The sequence below is a fragment of the Opisthocomus hoazin genome, chromosome 5 (genome assembly GCF_030867145.1).
Source record: "Opisthocomus hoazin isolate bOpiHoa1 chromosome 5, bOpiHoa1.hap1, whole genome shotgun sequence".
NCBI lineage: Eukaryota > Metazoa > Chordata > Aves > Opisthocomiformes > Opisthocomidae > Opisthocomus > Opisthocomus hoazin.
The window spans coordinates 21,125,580-21,137,295 of NC_134418.1; the positions used below are offsets into that span (position 1 = coordinate 21,125,580).

The window sequence follows — 11,716 nt, forward strand, 5'->3', positions numbered from 1 at the left end:
GTAAGTCAAATCAGATGATTATAACCTTAACGATAAACGTCCAATAATATGTTCAAAAACATGTATATATTTGTAAATAAGCTGCCATTTGTAAACAAGACCCTCCCAGCTTACACGATATACCCCAGATCCCCGTAAAATAGTTAATTTACCAGCTGATTTCAGTTATTAGTAATAAAAATATACAATTATGTTATCAAGAATTGAAAATTGCTTTTTAGGTGACCAAAAGAAAGTTCCACTGCTTCACGTAGTAAATCATTTTACTGCTGCCCTTTTATATTTAATACCCTTCTGCAGTACCCATTTATCTCTACACTAGCAAAGTGTACTCATTGATTTCCTATGGTCTCTCTGGAAGAAGGTTCTGCTTCCCTGATGATGAGTACAAAGGGTGGATGACCCCATTCTCATTCCAATGCAAACCCTGCACTTTTACATTTCTGCTTAGACCACATGAACATTTGACCAGCTAAGAACTCCCTGCCTGCTTCCTACAGAACACGTTGCTAGAACTACTGACATTTTCTCCTGAACACGGCTGTATTTTTTAAAATCTCGTCGTATGTATAAAGCACTAAAATGCATCCTCCCATCACAGCCATGACTGTAACTTACAATTTGCACATAAGCTTCTTCTCAACTAAGATACAAAAATAACATCTTGCCCATTTTCTGCATGTGCTTTCAACTCACGTTATTGTGCTCTACTGTACCACTACGTAGCTGTTTTGCTCTGGGGCGTAAGGGAATGGGTTGTACCCAGTTTAAACTGTGCTTTTTTTTTTTTTTGCCAGATGAGTCTTCCACCAGAACACACTGTTATTTTCATCCAGACTGTGGATAGGTTTATTAAACAACCAGAATAACAACACAGGAATTGGACAGCCAATATGTTTTGAAATCTACTCTCTAAATGTCGTGCAATAGCACTGTCAACCCTTGAAAATAAATGGTAGCATTCAGTACCAGTCACCGAAACTTTTCAAAGTTACTATGTTGAATGGCCATCTAAGGCATTAATCTCTGAAAGAAAGAGAATGACATTTAAGCAGACTTTCTTAAACTCTATTACTTGTTTTATCAAACTACATTTTACAAGTTCTCCCATTGTTTATCTTTCACTGCGATGCCAAGAAAATAGGTCTCTGCACTTTCACTTTCATTTTTACTGTGTTCCACTTTCCCAGCTTTGTGCACCAGCATACAACAACCCTTGAACATAGAAAAGTCAGGAAAATTTCAAATCTGGGATTAACTATTTTTTTAATTACCAAGTCTTTTCTGTTAATACTAAACCAGGACTGCCGCTTTTTCTTAACTAATTTAGTTTTGACAGCGTCCTTTTAATTTGAGGAGATGTTGCAGGCTTTACTAAAATTCAGCTGAAGTTGAATGATGGTTTTATTCCATTGGTTTCCACAGCCAAATAGTGTACAACCATCAAGTGGGTCTTTTTCCATTCAAGAAAAAGGTCTACAAAAATCATAAAGTGAACTGCCCAATACTGAGCAGAAATTGATATAGTATCTCTCATTCAACATCCTGATACATATACATACTTAGTATATGCTATACATGTGCAGTGTATTCACATGAACTCATCTAACGTATTTCCAAATTTGCACAGATTCTGAGCTCTACTATTCAAATTTAAAAAACCATCCAAAAAAAAAAAAAACATCCAGAAACCATGGAAACAAAAGTAAGTCAAAAAGTCTTACTGACTATGGACCAAAATAGAAATGGCCATTGGACTTAGGCTAGTTAAAAGAAGAAAAGGCATAAAAGCAACATACTACCCCAAAAACACTGGCAGAAAGCTCTGACTGCATTGGGGTACTCTTGTCCCTGCATACGTAAAGACCAAGAACCAAGGCACAAAGCTGGCTCTTAGCTTAATCTTTCCCTGACTGACTTACATCTACAGAATGCATTCTGCGAAAGTATGGTGTATGCTGTACTAAGTGCTGCCATGTTTGAAAACACAGGATAAAGAGACGGTGCCAGGAAGCAAGCCCTCAGCGGAGTGTTGCAGGGAACAATCTCCGAAATGATGGCAGTAATCAGGCAGTATACTCTCATTTTACTTCTACACCGCAGGGATTTTCTTGAGGTCAAATTAAAATAAGTATCCAGATTTATGCCTCAGTCATAGGATTTCATTCATGAACCACATTTCAAATTATGTTCAAGCACCTCTCAACCACATAGATCAGTAACACGACAATGTATCCAGTTCTGGACTGGAGAGTGAAAAATAATTAATACAAACAATGCTGCCAGTTCAGCATGGACAGGTTATGCCCAAGAATATTACTGCTCTGCAAGGCTTAACACCCCCTCTGCAGTACTTGGAAATAGCTGTTCATTCCTCATGACTACTAATTAAGAAACAGACGTAAAGAGAATTTCAGTAAGCCAGAAGATACACTTAGGAAGTTTGCTGCAAACACATATTCAGAAAATAAAGAACTAAAAATACAATGTTCATTGACGGTCTAAAAATGCATATCACAGAATAGATCAGCAGGAAATCTGACAGATATTCCTTCACCTCATGTTTACACACACTGGCAAGACAACGCCAGTTTATCCAACCACAATTCGTAGCTCTCAGGATTCAAGCCTACAAGTTTGTCTAGTCTAGAATTTAGCATACTCTTTAAGAACCTGTACTGAAATAACTGCAAGAAAAGACAGCAAACTTCAGGAGAACAGTCAGTCTTTTTGGAGTTCTCCTTAGTAATGCAAAGTCTTATTTATAACTACTATAGAGCCTTATTTTCTGGAAGACTGTCTCAGAAATTGATTCAAAACAGACTTTATAAAGTTTCTAGACATAATTTTTCTGATAGAAGCTTTGCTGTCATGCACTTTGGAATTTAATATGCACTGAAAAAAGTTCCTTCCAAGAATATTACCAAGAAACCGCGCATATAACCTTGTATTTTAAAAATGAACTGCAATAATGTATCAAAAACATAAAAGTTGAAACGCATCTCTCAGCCTTCCTGAATTACAAAACAGACGTCCTATCTTTGCCTTCAAAACTGTCAGATAGTATATTCTGCTTCTAGAAGAAACAACTGTCCTCTTCAGCCTGACTCGTTCCATTATTAAGTCTTATTTTGATTACTTATACGCTCACTGAAGTCTTGAGATGCCAGGAAAAGATTCATTTAGTAAGCTATGGCTGAATCGCTATTGATATTATACAAGGGATCCTTTTACCTCGTACTAGATGTTGAGAGTGCATCATATTGATCTAGGAATAAAAAAATATTTTTCCAGTAGTCTACCCATCTTCTCATCTCAGCACTTTGTTTTAAAGTTTTTCTGTTTGCCGTTTTGTTTTAAACAGAGTACACAAAACAAATTCTATTTCAGCTACGTTGCTATATTTAGCAAGAAGAAATGGTTTGCAAGCTTTTTTTTTTTTCTGGATGCAATAAACAAACACGAATATGGCTGACTGTCAAATTTAAGCCAACCCTGCCTTTTTAAGTGTTAAAACTTGTAAGAAAAATCTATTTGCAGCAAAATCCCATATTCATTTTGATTTCATATTCAGACTGACATCTACCGCTAATCCTCAGCTGGTGAATTTGACTGATGTAAATGCTAACGTAACAGGCAAAAGATGAAAATAGAAAGGAGCCCTGAGCACCAGAAAGAATACGTATCTTAAAAATTCTTCTCGTCTTCCCCCTGGAAAGCCTTGCAAGCTCATCTGTCCCCGCTGTAAAGCTATATAGCGATTACACCTTCTCCTTCTAAACTCCTTTCCCGATCATGCATATTTAATTCAGCTTTGTGCATATACCCTACAGTTACACAGTCCTCCTGTAAGCAGACCTTCTGCATCCTGCGTTCTCTGCCCCGCTCCCCCCGGGGCAGCCCAACGCCGGTATTCAGCACAGACCAGCCGCGGGCCTGCCGGCGACGCTCCCCGCGCCACCCGGGCCGGGCAGCCCGTCCCCCGCAGCGCCGCGCGGCCGCGGAGCGCTCCCGCTGCCCGCCCAAACTAACTTCAGGCGGCGGAACTGGCTTAAACCCGATTTCACGGGCTGCGGCGCGAACCGCTCCCCTCGTCCCGGGGAGCCTGGGCAGGGCTGCCCGCCTCTCACACACCAGGCGCAAGTCCCCCCCCGACCCCTCGGTTACCGGCGCGGCCGGGCAGCGACGCGCGCTCTTCGCCCGCACCGGCAGCCGTGCGGGCCCGGGCGCGGCCGTGCAGCGGGGCGCGGGCCCGCGGGGCTCGGCAGCACCGCAGCCAGCCCCGGGCACGCCGCGCTGCCCGGGGCCCCGGGGCCGCCCCAGCGGCGACCCTCCGGCGGGGTCCGCACGCCCGGCCCCGCCGCGCCCCTGCCGCCCTCCCGGCCCACCGGACGGCTCCACCGGCGGCTCCAACGCTGCCGGGGGGCGGGGGGGAGTGTCCCCGCTCCGTGCCACCAACTCCGGGAGCGGGGAGCAGCGCGCCGTGCGCCGGTCCCTCGCCGGCAGGCGTAACCGTAAACCGGCGGCTGCCGCTCCGGGGGTGTCGGGTTCCCGCAGGCGGGGGCTGCGCGTCCTTCCACCCGCTCAGCCCCCCCGGACGGCCCTCCCGCCCCCGCAGCGCCGGGCTGCCGCTCCCCCGCTCCCGCTCCCACCCGCCGCCCAACTTTTCCCGTCACGCCGGCACCAGCAACCCCCCTCCACCCGCACGCACCCGCACCCCGCGATGTAGTTTACAAGCGGCTGTTGCCTGCAGACTTCCACCAAACAAGCAGCGGGGGCAGCAGACGACAGCAGTTATTTAATTAAAGGCGCTTCGGAGGCTCCCAGAATAGCTCTCCACCTCTGAGGCGCGATTTCTGGGAGCCCCCCCTTGCCCCGCTCTCCCCCCAGCGCCTCGCCAGCCGACCCCCCCGCGAGCCGAGCCGGGCCGAGCCGAGCCCCGGGGCCGGCGTGCGGGCGGGAGCCACCGACCCGGCGCTCCGCATTGCACAGTCATCAAAGTTCAGTGAGGGGGAGGGGGGGGGAACTGCTCCCACCGAGGCCGGATCCGAAATTACGAGGCCGAACGCAGTGCGCGGCCATTTCTGCGCGGGGGGTGCGGAGTCCCTCTCGCACCGAGCCGGCTCCCCCCCGCCCCGGCCAACTGGCCCGGGGGCCCTCGGTGCGCGGCGGGGAGCGCGGCCGAGAGGGGAGGCTCGGGGTCGCTCCGCTTCGAGTTGCCCGCCGGTAGCGGGGTCCTCGTCCCGCTCCTCTTCCTCGCGGGAGGGGCGGGGGGAAGAGGGCTGGAAGGCGCACGGAGAAGGGCTCTTCTCTCCCGCTCCTTTCCTCGGCTGCTCCCGCACAGACCAGCCGAGCAGGAACACTTCCAGCCGCTGCCCGCACACGCCGGCCCCGCCGCCGCCTGCCCCGGGGAGCCGGGCGGGCGCGCCCCGCAGCGCCGGGCAGCTCTCACCTGGTTGTAGGAGGTCTCCCAGGAGGAGGTGTAGTTGTAAAAGAAGGAGGAGGAGGAGAAGCAAGCGTCTTCCGAGAGCCCGCAGCCAGCCATCCTCCGGCGGGAACGCTCGTCGGGAAGGCACGCAGCAGCCCGCGCGAACTCTTTCGCCTTTTCTCGGCGCGATCGGTGCCGGTGCGGCGGAGCGTGCGTGCCGGCAGCTTCGCCCTGGCGGCGGCTGGCGCGGCGCGGGCGGGCGGCGGGGACGCGGGTGCGGTGCGGTGTGCGCGCGGCGGCACGGAGGGGCCGGGGCCGGCGTCACGTGCGCGCGCTCACTCCGCCGCCGCCGCCGGCGGGGGGGGGGACCGGCTGCGCTGGAGACCCCGGCACCGGCTCACCAGCGCCGGGCCGCCTCTCCATCCCCGCCCGCCCCCCGTCCCTCCGCGGGGAAAACGAGGGGGCGCCGGCGGGACCGGAGACCGCACCGCGGCGGGGAAAGGAAGGAGAGCGCCGAGCGAGCGGGCAAGGGGCGGCGAGCGTCCGCCCCCGCCGCGCCGGGGCAGCGCCGCCACGGGCGGGCCCGCCCCCCGGCCGCGGCCCGGCCCCCCCGCCCCGCGCCGCGCCGCCCCGCCCCGCGCCGGGAAAGTTGGGGCTCGGACCTGAGGTGCGGGCGCGGGCCGGCGCGCGGCGGACGCCTGAGGGGAGGAGGCGGGGCGCCGCCCCCCGCCCCCCGGCTTCACCTCAGAGCCGCCGGCTGTCGGGCACCGTGTCCCCCGCGCCATCCTTTCCCGGGGGGCGTTTTCCTCAGCGCCCCGTTTCCAAGGAGCGAGAGAAAAGCGGAAATCTTTTTTTTTTTTCTTCTTTTTTTTTAAATTTATGTATTTATAAAGCGTGTCGGTGATGGCCGGAGCGGGGCCGGCAGCGCGGCTTCCCTCGCTGGCGGTCGCCGGGACGGTACCCCCGGGAGCCGCCCTCAGGCGGCCCCTCGGACGCGGTGAGTGTAGAGATTGTTCCTAGCGCTGGCCGAGCAATTAGCGGAAATAGATTGGATGACGGTGACCAGGTTCCCCCAGTATTCCTTGTCCCGGCTGCACACCCGGCACCTCAGCCACGGTCCTCTGACCCCAGGAACACTTTCCTCATCAGCTAACATCGATATCACGAAAGTCAGATAATCATAGATGGAAAGTAAATAATGTAGGTGGTAATTTTTTTTCAGAATAATTGCTCTGTCTCATATAAGAATATATATCTTTAATTTCAAGAAAAAATACTATTTTTGCTTCCCAGTCATAACCTGGAGGGCCAGTGGTTTGTTGGCCAGCACCGAGCACGTTCGGAACAGCTCGTAGCCATCAATGGAAAAGACTGGAGATGGCTTTCTGCCACGACTCCCACCAAAAGCCCACTGAGGCTTCTCACTCCCCCTCCCCTGACACTTGAAGGAGGAAACCACCATTTGGTAGCACCCATGGAATCCTTTCACCGTTCTGTTTGTTGAGGAAATCTCGTTCTGTTCAGCCTCTGACTGTGGTGTGAGCATGGAATACCATCAAACGCACCCAAGTGCAGTAGAAGCTCACCTTTTTCACGAGTTGACTCTGAAGGAAGGCTAGCCAAGAACACCCGAATTCACCATCCAGAGGAACCTTTGTGACAGGCAGCTCTGTTCCATACAAGGTCAGAGCCTTTCGTCCTGCCCTAAGCCAGGTAAAAATAGAGCAGGAAGGATCCCAGCAGCAGAATATGGAACCTACATCAGAAACAAGGTGTTCGCTATGTCCACAGTGATTTGCTTCTCAACTTGCTGCAGTGTTTTCCTTCAGCGACTTCAGCCTGTTAAGGCTGCTCATCAGTGGCCCACAAAACTTCATGAGGTTTAAGAACTTATTTCAACTTTTCAGACAGCAACAACTGAGGCATAAAATTCCTTTCTACTTCACCATCCTCCTTGAATTGTTTTCCTCTCTTTCATCTGAGGGCTCAGTGTTTAAAGCATCTCTCTTCTAAAATTTTAAGCGACTTCAGATTCTTCATGTTAAGTCTTTGTGCATTCCGTCCTGAACCTCCACTCCAGCATAGCCTGACCTCTGAGCTATTTATGCTGTTCAGGTAAAGTTTGCACTAAAATTCTATGGTTTGGACCAAAGTTCCTACATTTTGAACTGAAAATCCAACAGTTTGCACTTTTCTCCTTCTTCTTCCCTTCTCTTTTTGTTTTCCTTTTCTGTTTTGTTGTTTTTTGGGGTTTTTTTTTGTTTTTTTTTTTTTATTTCCCTAATACCTGGTGTATTTACACACTTCAGTAGGTGGCATTTACCCTACTTCCTCTCCTCTAGCAACAGACACGATATCTTCCCCCCCAGTGCAATGTTCTTTAAAAGTCTCAAAACAGATTATGGGTTCTTCACTGTCTGGGTTTTTTTCTAATCTTTTTCCTCCAAACATTGTTCCTCATCCTGCTGTTAACCATTTGCTCTAGCTCAAAATCTCTTCATCTGAAGTTCAGAGTTGCCCCTGGGGGAGCATCACTGGTAGCAGGTTAAGCTTAATTGCACAGTGATCAGTTACTAATGGAGATCCAGCTGTAGCCTTTTCTTACTGCTGCTGACTACTCAGAACCTACTCAAGGCCTCTGCAGAGCACGCTTCTGCTGGAAGCAAAACAAGATCTGAAAACTTATTTACAGCATTATGTATTGCTCCTCCAGACCATTTGCAGATGTTTTCAGTCAACCAGCCATTACTGAAATGGCAAATAATCTATTTGCCCATCGCATGATTTAGCATGCTAACATCATTGTTACTGTGACGTTGGTGATGAAGTAAAAAAACTTTGCGTGTTACTTCTGTTACTAGAAGTGTGTAACCAAACGTAATCAAAGCCACAAATAACCATTGGCTAATATCCCAGTGTGCTGACAGCTCTGTAGAATAGATGCTAAGGTGGGCAGGAAGGAGTGAAGTAGAAATAAAATAAAATAAACTCTTGTAAGGAACACGGAACAAATGGATTGATAAGGGGTGCAGAAAACAGCAAAATCCAGGAAATGTTTGAATAACAAAAGTAACCTCAGGATAACAATTAATACTCCATCTGTGCTGAAGGAAAGGGGCCTGGTGTGGGTGGAACAGAGAAAATTACTCAAATCTCTTCAGAGTCGCACGCAGCGTAATGCTGTGCAGTTAGGGTGTGCCAGAGTACTAAGTAAAGGATAGCAGAGCACCCAGAAAGACATCTTGCTAAATACTGACTGGAATTTAATTTGGTTTGCTCTTTGCATCTATTTTTTCAGCTTAAAGACTTTCTAAGTCTATTAAATAAACTACAAACTGTTTGTTTGTTTGTGTGGATTTGAGGTTTTTTTACCTGCAAAGCCTGTCTGGTATGGGAATAAGGTGAATCAGGGTGAGGCTTTCAAATTGAGGCAGGTCCTGTCCTCTCGCAGACAGCACATCCTCGTTCCCCTGGGGCTGGAGTGCAGAGGCAGGGATTAGGCCAGGGACTGCTGTTTGAGCCAGTAACAGATCTGGTATCACCAAGTGCCGAGTTTTGGGAGAGACCTCTCAAAGAGTAAATGTACCCCTTTACTGCAGGAAAAAGACAGAGCATCATGGACACATCTTTCTTTTCTTCAGGCAGGGTGATCTCTTGAGAAACTCCCTGAAAACCAAGGCTCCCAGATGTCTTTGGTTTGAGAAGCGTATGGAGAATGAGACAGAAAAGATATTTGTCTTCAACTTAGGCGTTCCATGTAAGCAGAGAGATTTGTATCAGAACAGTCCCCAGGGGATCGGGATTCAACTCAGCTGTAGCCTCTAAATTAAGATTCTACACCACAGTGATACTCCATGGCTGTACATTTTGTTTAGGCACTTTAGTGTCCCTCCAGTAATCAGTGTAGCATTGAAACCAAGTGCTGCATCCCCCACTATTTTTAAAGCTTGCGATCATAAATACCTTGAAATGTTTTATTGGTACTGTTCTTTTATTCACCATTGTCACTTCTTCTTTTCAAGTTTCTAGCATTAGCGGACACATAACTTTTTTTATTCCTGACTTCACTAGACCTCATTAGCTGAAAATCCCTTCTCACAGGGCAAAAGCCTATAATATCAGATGTTCTAAAATAAAGTTAGAAGCTGTCCCTGTATCTTACTTGCAGGTGGGGAAAAAAAGAGAATATTTCTACTTAGCCTGTTCATAAGTGCATAAAAGCCTTTTAAAGTCAATTAAGACAGTCCATAAAAATTGAAGAGGAAAGGCTTTAAAAGTCCGCTGATAGGTTTTCTATTAGGCTAATACTTTAAAGCTTCCTTCGCACCTTCCATCAAATGATTTCATTTTGCTTTATGAACACCTCTGGAGCTAGGTATTACATCCTTTTAATGTTTGAGGAGATCAACAGTTTAAGTACCAGACCCTTGGAAAAGTCAAGCAACATTGTCAGACAATGTTTATAAAAGCAATTAGCCCCAGAGGAGCAAAAAATCTACTTAGAGCAGAAATAAGCGGAGATTCCAGAATGTTTAGGTTTCTATTTAACTTTCAAGGTAACTCATGTCTATAAAACAAAACTGTAAGATTAGGCATAACTGAGAATGAAACCACCAGTGGATGAGAACACAGCAACCACCGTCACCTTTAAAACATTTGAGTATTCTGCTGTTTTTCTTTGGCTTCTCACTGTATTCTAGCTAAAATCCAGATGGCTTTTTTCACCTTTACATGGCTGGACAGCCCAGTTCCAAGCTACCCGAGAGACCTGGAGTTCCCAGAGCAGCTTCTGCGCATTGGATTCATCAGCCTCAGCCACAAGAGCTACATGTACAGGTGTTCTGCTGAAAGCAAATTGCGTTCAGAAAACTGAACACCATTGATCAAAATACAGAAAATGGGTGTTTTCCATCCACTGAATGGTGGTGGTGTAGGAATTTCAGAGCCAGCTGTTCTAAAGTTCTGTTATGTCCAATATACTTCTCATGATTGTGTGTATCACAATACCTGAATACGTTCAACCAGTGAACTAAACTAGGTGACTAACGTCTGTTTGTTCCTCCTTTTATTGAAAACGCAGCAGTTTTGTGTTGGAGTCTTTGCTGTCTAGAGTGAGAGAAGAAATGGTCCTTGCAATTAAAGCAGAAGGTAGCGAGATTCTAGGGGATTATTAGTTACTGTTGAAATCTGTTATGTCATCTTGTACTTACGGTTGCTGCACAGACAAGTTTTCGTTATTTCAGAAAGGTCAGTTACACCAAAGAAGTAACTGGGCACTGCCTTTGGCACTAACGGTCTCCATCCCAGAGCTGAGTCCAGGCTGTTACGAGTCTTTTTAAGAAAAAAAACAAGAACTGGAATATAATTCATAAGTTTGCTAGATGGTGAAGATTGCATACGCTGTTGTACTTCAACCCAAAAATAAAAAGGTAATTGAAACTATGTGACTGACCGCTAAGATAGGATGATAGCTCCAAGAGAAAGAGGACGGTGGAAAAGTATTTTTTTGTACATGCTGCTATGCGAGACCATCAGAAGTGAGTAACGAGGTTCTCTAAAGCCACCTAAATGCAAAGACCAATTGCAAATATACAACTTCAGAGAAAACGGTATGTTTTTCAGAATGTTTTGATCTCACCATCAGTTCATTATTCGCCTTGCCCGAGTTCAGATTCAGCTTCTTGCTCTTCATCCATGAGCTAATCCCATCTAAGCACTGGGTCATCTTGATAATTGAAGTTACGTGAAATAGGCAACAGAATGAAGTAAAGCTGATTATTCAAAAAGAAATGAAAAAAAAAAAGTGCCAGGAGTTTAAAAGCTAGATTACATGAATTTTTGCTCATCTCAAAAATGCAGGAAATTATTTTCCTTGAATTCTGCAAGATCAAGTGTGTCACTGATTAAAACTTTGTCTGCTGAAGTGGAAGAGTAGAACACTGATGAGTTTGATTGTCCTGCAAGCAAGATATTTTCAATGAGACTGTTAACAAAATGAAGCCACTATGATAATTTAATTCCTAGTTCAGGCCTTCCAGCAGCTTTTCAACATGAGTAATCTCCATCAGTTCAATACCCCCAAAATTATAAATAACAACCAGCGAATATGTGCCATTCAAATGTAGGCAGGCATGAACTTACAAGGTAGTTCATAACTTTTATAGTCTCACCACCAATTAACAACATAAAAAAAAAATTACTAAAGCCCTATCAGATTATAACATTTCTGTGATTATGTTTCTGTGATTTCTGTAATTATAGTTACGAAGTAACTATATGAAGTAACTA

At 47.1% G+C, this 11,716-nt stretch overlaps 1 protein-coding gene across 1 annotated transcript in view; it reads right to left on the reverse strand.

Moving 5' to 3' along the window:
* The window catches only part of PPARGC1A (PPARG coactivator 1 alpha), a 372,215-nt gene extending 366,536 nt beyond the window's left edge, over positions 1–5,679 (reverse strand). The window contains exon 1 of the mRNA XM_075420647.1: positions 5,453–5,679. Coding sequence (XP_075276762.1) covers positions 5,453–5,545 — 93 coding nt within the window. The 5' untranslated portion in view covers positions 5,546–5,679. The remainder of the gene's footprint in view (positions 1–5,452) is intronic.
* Between the last annotated feature and the right edge of the window lie 6,037 nt (positions 5,680–11,716).